The 10,046-nt window shown below is 40.7% G+C and overlaps 1 protein-coding gene across 3 annotated transcripts in view; it reads left to right on the top strand.

The window, feature by feature from the left end:
• Positions 1-9,012, top strand: part of CYTH3 (cytohesin 3) — a 48,604-nt gene extending 39,592 nt beyond the window's left edge. Inside the window, exons 10-13 of one of the 3 annotated variants that reach the window (XM_064725882.1) lie at positions 4,435-4,513; positions 4,595-4,666; positions 4,800-4,954; positions 5,575-9,012. In XM_064725882.1, the coding sequence (XP_064581952.1) occupies positions 4,435-4,513; positions 4,595-4,666; positions 4,800-4,954; positions 5,575-5,647 (379 nt within the window). In that variant the 3' untranslated portion in view covers positions 5,648-9,012. Of the gene's footprint in view, positions 1-4,434; positions 4,514-4,594; positions 4,667-4,799; positions 4,959-5,574 lie in introns of those variants that run through there. The other 2 variants (XM_064725881.1, XM_064725883.1) reach the window with 2 other exon arrangements.
• Positions 9,013-10,046: the final 1,034 nt, after the last annotated feature.

Raw genomic sequence — 10,046 nt, forward strand, 5'->3', positions numbered from 1 at the left:
CAGTATTTTGTATCTGGTGTTTCTCATAGTCAGCTCTTCCCAATTATGTAGTTGTGCCTCTTTTTTTAGTATTCCATCCCTTACTGTATTGATTTTTCTCTGGGCAGAAGATAGATATTGTGAAACTTTATTAGATTGTAAAATTAATCTGTCCAAGAGACACTAATCTGGGTTTTAGAAGGCTGGGAGGGTACAGAAGGCTTTTGGAGAGTTTGCTGCTCTGAATTGTTCAGAGGTGACTGCGTTAAGTCCGAGTGCCAAACCTGGAAGCCAGACAGCAATTCTGGTTTTATCTATCTAGACTTAGCCAGTGCCTTTAAATAGACATCTTTATCTTGGTAGGCCTAAATTATCATTCAGTTCTGCATCGTTTGAAGCATGGTGTAATGAAAATGAATGCAGCAAGTTAAAAACTGAAAGCTGCTGAGTGCTAGTGAGTCCTCCTTGGAGCAGCTTGACACACTGTAAGCCTTCAGACTTTTCTACATAATGAATGATGTAGATAACATGAAATTTTCTACCATCCACTCTAAAGCATTTTGAAATTGTTGCCTATGCTCTCTTTGCTAATGCCCAAGTTAGAACTGTTGTGCCAGGAAGGTGTTTCCTTACCTTAAACAGCTTCTCTTGGCCAATTGCTTGGTTTGTGTAATATTTTCTTCTAGTTAGTTAGAGGGAAACTTTGACATTATTCTCCCAAACTGGAGAGGAAATGATTTCAGCCAGACACATGAGTGTGTTAATTTTTTCTGCCAGTCAGGCGGTTCCGGAGTGCTTGGAGAGGGTCCAGGAGCTTCACATCCGGGCCTGTCCCGCCAGCGGTGCTTGTTCCAGCACATCTGGCCTTGGGAGGATGTTGTTCCTCCTCCCTGATCTGGCTGGGAGAGCAGGGCTGTTCATCAGGAACCCGGGGCCTTCCTGAACCTGCCTGCCCCTTGTGGGGACTGAGGCTCTTCCAGGGTCAGCAATCACTGCTGTGCTCAAGGGAAAATGCTTCTTAAAAGAAAGCCAAGCTTTGATCCAACCAACTGTGTGGTTGCTGAGTCTGTTCTGTCTGGTGCTATCTAAATGAACTCAGGAGAAAAAAAAAAAAAAAAAACATTTTTGGTGTGTGCATCTCTCAGCTCTAAAGCTTTTAATATAAATGACCTGAAGATTTGAGTAGAACTTTGTAACTTCTGATACCTTGCTGCCTTTAGCCTTAAGGCCTTTTTTACTTTGGAGATTAATGTTTCGTTAAGTCCTTGCCAGTTATTTTTCCCTTTATTATAGATGATTTATTTTGCCTTGTTGCCTAGTTTGTTCTTTGCCCAGAGTTTAAAAAAAAAAAATCCTCTGTTGAGTTACAAAGGTGAAGAGGATTTCTGTTCCTGTTTCTGTACATTTTCCCTTGTAGCCTTTTCTTGTAGTTTACTTACATTTCCACCTACTGTGGAAGATACTTTGCTTCTATATTTCATTATTTGAGATGTCTGTGCATTTTTGTAATCAGCATGATCTTTCAGAAGTATGTCACTTATCTCTCCATTTCTGAAATGTTTATGGATTCATACTCTGGTTTTCTTGATCCTCTTCTGCCAACTTAATTCCTTCCAGTCTTAACCTTTAAAAGGCTGGGAGCTGGAATAACAGATGAAGTATGGCACTAAACCCTCTGTTGTTGCTTTGTGAGCCTACAGCAATCTCAGCCAAGGACAAGAATGTTTTGTTATCACGTGTTTTTACCTATTAATCTCATGTGCAGTTTAGAGGCCACAGTGCCTTATCAGCCACCTGCTTGAGCTGCAGCCCATTGTAAAGGCATATTAAACACATGTGATGTGGTGACCCCTGCAAAATTTGATTAGTACAGATTAGATTTTGAGCTTTATTAGAGTTTCTGTGCTGTTGACAGCTGAAACTCAGTAATGGGATGACAGAGACTTACATGTGAGAGTAGTTCCTTATCCCACCAAAAAATCCTGCCTAACTGCTTTCTTTTTTTTCTTTTTAACTTTTTTTTTTTTTTTTCTCTTTGGAAGAGTAACTGATACCTTGGAGCAGGGACTTAAGGTCTATTTCTATGACTCCCGTGAGTGCTGTAACCCAGTGAGCTACTGGCTGTTTTAGGAGAAGGGAGCAGTAAGAGGGATGTTGATGGAAATACATAATCATCTTTGAGGTTTCCCTGGAACTTGGCGATGTTTCATGACAAAAACTTCCTCAAAACTGCAGCATGATTACAGAAGGTTTCAGGTTTGAGAAGTCTGGCTTTTCCAGAGAGAGTGGATGTTGTCAGGAAAACGTTGAGCAAACTCAACTGCTGTTTACTGCTTGGCAATTCATATTGTTCTGGGAGTGTGTGTTTTAGGTCTGTTGTTTCTTTCTTAAATTATAAACAGGTCTTCTTTTAAATATGTGGTTATTACTGATTCTTTATTGTGTTTTGACTTCATATCACAGTTAATGAGAAATGCCTTTGTTCACTTCAGTCTGCTCTGTGCTAGTAACCTCTTTCCCTGTCGGATTCATTCTCTCTCCTCCTGAATTATTTTCCTGCTAGCACTGGGCAAGCCATGACCTCTGATAGCTGATATTACCTGTTAGCCTGAAAAAACAGGGTGTTTTAGGGTCATAAAAACGTTAAGTGATGTTAATCTGCTAACCTTGGAGAGCAGAAGGTGACTGGGAGTGCTGGCAGGGCTGCTGGGCTGTGCTGTGTGCGAGCGAGTCACGTTGGGAGCTGCAGGGAGTGCCCTGCTCCCTGTGATTCCATGGGGCTGCAGTTCATCAAACCAGGCCCAAACGCTTCCTGATACCCGAGCCAGCTCTCGGGCAAGGTGCTGGGGATTTTTCTGGTGACTCACGTGCCAGTTTGAACATCTCTGCAGTGTTTGTTTAAGGATCTGTCACGGTGGTTGTACTAAAATTCAATTCTTCCCTCACTGTCTCCAGTTCACTCAACCATTCATTGTGTCACGGCTTCTGCATCTTGCACTTTTTTGCCTTCACTTATTTCACCACACCTGCTTGCAGATTAAATTTTTCTTAAGATATGAGTGCATCTGGTGGAAACATCAAGTTTATTGAGTACACTTAATGTTGCAGTGTGTTATTTTAGCACTGGGTTATTGTGGAAGTTGTGAAAAGCAGCAAAAGGAAGGTACAACATGCAACACACTTGGTCTGCAGTGCAAATGTGCAGTGGATTGGTATCAAGAAATGTCGTGATATCCCTAGAATTGTTCTTTAATTTGAGTTGGATTTCTATATTAAACAAAAACCCAGCTATCTTAAGCACAACAAAATGATAAAAAATATGCTTATATCTTAAATTTGATTATATGACTTGGATTAAACTGGGTATCTTGTGTGTATTGATGGTGCTCTTTTAGGCACAGGTGTTCAGTAGCAAGATCAACTCTTTTGAAATGTTGGCTTAATGAAATTAAATCACTGGTGAATGGATGATGCACAGGTGGTGACATAATCCTGAAGTCACATAACTATGGTGGATCTAAACCTTTAATAACATATGCATGCTCAATCTACAATTGTCTTTCTTGGAAGTGAATTTTAAAACAATGTAATGTGGGAAGCCAAGTGTGTTCTGAAGCAGCCATTGGCAGAAACACAACTGAGAGGGCCAGGACAATGCTGTTGTTTCTAAAAAGAAACTGTTCCCTGCAGGGTGGCATTAGCAGGTGTAAGGAAGAGGAACTCTGTGGTTGCTGTTGTCTAAACTGTTAATGAAGGGAAAATTGGCATTTTTGGAGCAGTAGCTATTTCTTCTGTCACGTGTACTCAATGATATATTAACCCATGAAAAGAAAATGTTTTTAAAATACTGAAAGATACCATATTAGTAAATATGGTATATTTTGGCATAGGATTTGCTTCTCATCACATTTGTTCTGTTAACGTTTCTGAGCACCTTACACACTTGATATTAAATCTGAAGTAGAGACAGGTTCTTAACCACATCTTTGCTGATGAGTGGAGTGACAGGAAGGTGATAAAAAGCCCTGTAATTCTATTGATGGGACCCTTTCGTTGCCCAGGACAAGCTGTTGGGGTTTCTCCTGTTGCAGGGGTGCAGTTGCTGGTTCTGCAGCCCAGGCTGGCCTCACTCACCCCCAGCAGCAAGGGCAGGGTCCTGCCCTGTGCAGAGCTGGAGTTTTTGGTGCAGTGAGCACATGTGAGGGCCTGGACAGAGGGAGCAGCTCTGGCCACTCACTGCTGCCCATGGCTCTCGTGGCTGATGGCACCTCCATAGTTGATGCTGCCTCAGGACAAGTTGCAGTAACTTCCTTTAACCTCACTCATCTGTGCCTGATCCATTTACCATTAAGCAATTAAACCATACTTTGAAAAATAAGAACTTAATTATTTCCTTGCCCGTTGTGGAAGCCCTGACAGCAGCACATGTTTAATTCTGGAATCCCTTTTGTTTGTAGGGGGAAGAGTAAAAACATGGAAACGGAGATGGTTTATTCTGACTGATAATTGCCTGTATTACTTTGAATACACAACAGTGAGTATATATCATGGTGAATTTTCTTTATAATCAAGATTTATGAGTAGTTAACAATGTGATATTTTCCTGATTTTTTAGGACAAAGAACCTAGAGGAATTATTCCATTAGAAAATCTTAGCATAAGAGAAGTGGAAGACCCTAGAAAACCAGTAAGACAGTTTCAAATTTATTTTTTAAATGAAGATGAGTAAACCATATGGAACTTAATTGTACTGTTAAATGAATTTATTTGTCAGTTTTGTTTTGTTCTTTTGAATTTATTACTTCATTTCTGCCCTCCAGAACTGCTTTGAGCTCTACAACCCCAGTCACAAAGGTCAGGTAATCAAAGCGTGCAAAACCGAAGCTGACGGCAGAGTGGTGGAGGGCAACCACGTCGTGTACAGAATATCTGCTCCCACCCCAGAGGAGAAGGAGGAGTGGATTAAATCTATCAAGTGAGTTTGAAGTCTGAAATGTCTTTCAGAAATGAAGTGTAAGCTCTTTTCAGAGCGTGATATGAAGAGAATGTGTTGTAACTTGTTGGAAGAACTGTGATGTGGCAATGTCCTCGAGGACTAACAGTGAGCTCTCTGGGGCTGGTGGATCAAGATTCAAATCTGTTACTGTGTGGTCCTAAGGAAATACTGCTGCTACCTCAGATGAGGAGAATATGGATTTGTTGTTCTATGCAAATGTAAAATCTTGTGTGAATTGTCTTTAAACCTAATTCTATTGGATTCTTACTTCTCCCAGTAATTAACTTTAGTGACATGTATCTTAAGCATGTTCACAAGCAACTTGAAACTTCCACACCTTGACTTTATGTTGGAAGGTTTCTAAGCAGACCCACACTTTAAATAAATAATAGTCAGGATGTGAAGGTGTGAGCTCTGAACACAGTGGAATAGACCCTTGTGCTGAAGAAATAGTTGTGGTGCTCAGCAATCAGCCATCCATCTTAAGAGTGTGGAGTCATCCACAAGGAAGAGAGAACAAAAGTTTTAGTTTTCACAACTATTGAAATAGTTAATGGGTATTTGTTAACCAAACTGATGATTCCTTTTTTCTCTTCTAGAGCAAGTATCAGCAGGGATCCCTTTTATGATATGCTGGCAACAAGGAAAAGAAGAATTGCAAATAAGAAATAGAACATGAACAGCAACTTGTGACCTGCATCAACCTATAACTGAACATACTGTGGAGTGATAGAAGAAATTGGACAAACTAAATGAAGACAACTGTAAATTTTATATATATATATACATATATATATACACATTTTACTATGGCATAAAAACTTGGCAGAACTTTTCAGGGTAAAGAGTTACTGGTATATAATTTGAAGTAAGCTTCAATTCCCAGAGAATTATTATATTGGAACTTAATTCAACTGAACACATGGAAGCCTTGTTTTCACTTAGATTAGTGACAACTCCAGTTTACTTGGGCTGGGAGGGAAGGAGTGCAGGCCTAACACTAAAATGTCCTTACCTGTTACCTGAGCACATTTCCCATAAAAGAAGGAGTTTTATAATTACTTTTGAGTTCTCACTTGAGTGCAGCACCAGCAGTGGAGCACAGCATGACCTGGCACTGCATTTTCCTGTAAGCAGAAACCTCACAGTCCCAGTGGCAGTTTTCAGTCGTGTGTGTTCCACAGGAACAGCTGAGTGCAGCTTTCATTCAGGATTCCTCTCCTACCTTCATGGAAACAGCTTTCCTTAGAAACACAGTGCCTGGCAGCTCAGTGGGCACCTCGTGGTGCCAGAGCGTTTGTCAGTGAGCACTGAAATACAAACACAGGCAGGGCCCAGCAGCTGAGGTTTGAGGCTGTGGCCATGCCATGAAGTACCAGATGTGGTCTGGGGTTTGCCAGTTGGCTAAAGCTCATTCCTGTCTGCTCATACACCCACAGCAAACACTAAGGTCTAATGACTGGTTTAATCTGCTTTTTCTATAGTAACTTCCTTCTTATGTTTGAGATGCTGTAGTTTGATTAATTAACACTAAGTTCTGCTAAAGGAGAGAGATGACAGAGCTTGTGTGACTTCAGGCCTTGCATGTGAAAACACCCCCAGATAATTTCACATGCATTCAATGTTTTTAAAGGGAAAAGCCAGGAAGATGAACTGTCCCTGTGAGATGCAACCCTAGAGAGTGAAGCAAGCAGGATTCATTCCTTTGCTTGATAAAAAACTTAGAACATAGAGAGTTTGTGCAAGTTTATACAAGTTCAGTATTTTTATTGCATTCTTAAAGGTGATTTTCAGATTTGTGCTACAGCAGTTGGAATTGAAAAAAATAGACATTTTTACTAAAAATAAAGTATTGATTGCCTGGTGCAGCTAGACTTCCCCACAGGCATGTGTCTCTGGTTTTGGAACTTGTGAAGGTCCTACAGCTGGGTCTTTCAGGAACACAACTGGTGCAGCAGATTTTACTCCAGTGCTTTTCTGTTGATAGCACACATATTGTTCTTAAGGTAAAACCCCCAATTCCACAACAGGGCAAAAAGTGGGAGCTTTTGACTCTACTGCTTCTGTTACTACTCAGTTTTTCCCAAACTTGTTGAACCTGAGCCGTGCCTGCTGTGCCAGTGGATGTGTTGGAGACCCAGAATGTTCCAGCAGCTTTGCCTGTTGGTCACAGGAGCAGCTTTGGCCCTGTTGTAGGGAGATGTGCTGCACTGGCAAACCCACAGACTTACCAAGGTGAGCTGTCTGAAATCTCCTTTGAACTTAAGGGAGAGTCTGTTTCACTGTTCTGTCTTACTGATTTGCCTTGTTTTGCATGGAGTGTCAGCCTTGTGAGTGTTTTGCTTTATTGCATGTTTGCAAAAGAGGCTGAGAGGAAAAGAACAAAGTAAATTTTCTGACATTTTAGATTTTCCCCAGGGTGTGTGGAATTGCTGGGGTGAATGTTTAAATCTTAGTGCTTCCAAAGGAGTAAAACTCAGCCAGAGGAGGTAGAATCCTTGAGTAAGTGTCAGTGTGGGGATGTCTTTTCTTAATGGAACACATTTAAACTCTTTATAGAAATTAATTAAGTTGTGTGTCCTGTGTTTGCAAAGCAGCACAATGATGGAGCTGCTGCCAGCACTTGTTTTGAGTCTTCTGTTCTGCAGTGACATTTTGTTTTCAAGCACTGCCTACATCAAGTCTTAGCTTTGGACAAGTAGATTTGTAATGCAAATAGTGACAAGCCAAATCAGTGGTACTAGTGAGCATAGAGGTGAAAAGCAGCAAATTCAGTATTTCTGGAGAAATGTGAGATTACAAAAGCATTAATAAGCCATGAAGCACTTTTGTATCAATTTTTATTTTCTGAAATACCACCTTTGAGGAAATCTATTTATTTAACCAGGTGAGGATGTCTGTCTATAAGCATGAAGGAAAGGCCTTGACAGTTCATTTGCGGTATTTAGTTTGAAGTTCTTATATCCAGCAGAAATAATTATTTAGAGTAACATGTAACTGAGGATATTATAGCAGGAAATATTTTATTTCTTAGCATTGAAATGCAACATCTTAAACGGCTACTTGTGGTGCTCAATGTATCTATTTAATTTACCAAAGCTAATGGAATAGCATTTTTGTGTGTGTTAATATTTGATTTCAAATGTTCTTTGTAACAGTATTAACAGGGAGTGAAACTGGCCCAAAATTTCCACTGGCCACGGGGCCAGTAAAACAAAGTGGCTTGTGAAAATTTTGGCCATATCAGGTACTATCCACGAGAGTGAAGCAATATCTCTCAACCTTTCCCTTTTTTATTGGGCTTCAAGTCCAGGGGTGGCTACTGAAAGTGGCTGCTTGGTGGCATAAAGCAGGATCTGTTACAGTTTGGCCATGCTGAGGAAAAGTCCTCTGGGGACAACAGATTCTCCCTTCCTGTGGCACTGAAACTGAGGAATTCTTGAGCTCTTTGCTTTTGGCCCTGCCCTTTACAACGGCAGGGCAGGGAGAGCCGTGGTGCCGGTGCAGCTGGGAGGGAACTGAACACAAAACTTAAGCTCAGCTGGACTGACTTAAATTTTACAATATTCTGACAAAATAAGCTCTGCATCACTTAGCATTTTGAACCATTTTAAACTGGTACAAAACGGAACCTTTATAAAGTGAGCAGCATTTATAATGCTTCATATATAAAAAAACTGCATATTTTTAAGATTTATTACATATCTATGTAGATATGCTTGCTGGAAAAGCTAGGTCTGTTGTAGACCAGATACTACAAATTAAGACTTGTGGCTTACCAGTTTCATTTCTATATTTTCTTGGAAAATGTTTCTAGCTAGAGTTTAAATATAAAATGTAAATACTGTACAGGTATGTATTGATATGAGTATTACATCGTGTATACAAGTGATTTGCATGACAAATATTCTGTATCAATCATTGTTATAACGGTGATGTTCCTATGTAAAGCCACTGCAATATTAATGTTTTCATTTATCATTAAGACCTGTTGCTTAAATCTGTCAGTTTTCTCAAAAATAAAGTGTGAAACTGTACTGTCTCCTCATTTACCAGGAATACATGGCAGGCAATAGCTGTCTCTTAAAAGGTTAAGGTTTAATTTTACAACTGCTCTTCTAAGTAAAAGGCTTCTTTTCCCTACCCTTAGGCACAGTAATTTAAATTATCAGGTTTCATTTTTTTCAGAGAAAAACCCTTCAACTGCAAAACGTTTCAGTAAAGTGTGTTACCACATGAGTGTGACTCCAGTAAAAGGAGGTTTCCCTTGAGAGCCACCCTAAATTGAGGTATTTTATTTTGTCAGTTCCCTGCCAGGAGTTAGTCAGATGTGAGGGGAAGCGGATCTCTGCTCCTGGAGTGATTAATTAGTTTCCTCAATTAGCAATTAGAACCAGGTGCTGTCTCACAGCTCTGGGGCAGTGACACCCAGTGCCCCCCTGCTCCGGAGCAGGGGCAGCTGTGCCCTGGGGCGCTGAAGGGAGGCACAGCAACCACACCAACTCCTCAGACACTGCTGCTGGAGCCACTCATCACACAAAGGATGGACACCAAACCCTGGAGCCAGGGGACAAGAGAGGACAAAAAAGCCAGATCCAGGACAGGAGTGTTGGTTACTTTGCCATGTCACTTTATGTAAGTCACATAACTGTTGCCATAGGAACATTATGCAGGTACATTATGCTTTGGCTTGATGGTGTTCTCCATGTACCAAAAGATTACTTCTAAGTATTTAGTGAGATATTAACCTTGCTCTTTTTTGCTTTTTTTCCTGTTAGTTTTGGTTTTGTGGTTATTTTGTTTTTTGTCATACACAATACCAAGCTTGTGCTGAGCTCCCAGCCTGGTGCCTGGCTGGGGAAGCTGTAAGTTCAGAGGAGAAGCTTCAGCATCCTTGTCCAGGCAGCTGCAGTCCCAGTCACTGCTTTTCTTCTCTGGCTCCCACCAACAGCATCTTCTCCCCTACACTGAGAGGAAGTTGTGACTTCTCCAGTGTCAAACACACTCTCACAGCTGTCAGCTCCCATGACACAGTGCATGTTAAATAACTCAAGTAAAACTCAAGTAAAAA

This window comes from Zonotrichia leucophrys, chromosome 14 (genome assembly GCF_028769735.1).
Source record: "Zonotrichia leucophrys gambelii isolate GWCS_2022_RI chromosome 14, RI_Zleu_2.0, whole genome shotgun sequence".
Classification (NCBI taxonomy): Eukaryota; Metazoa; Chordata; class Aves; order Passeriformes; family Passerellidae; genus Zonotrichia; species Zonotrichia leucophrys.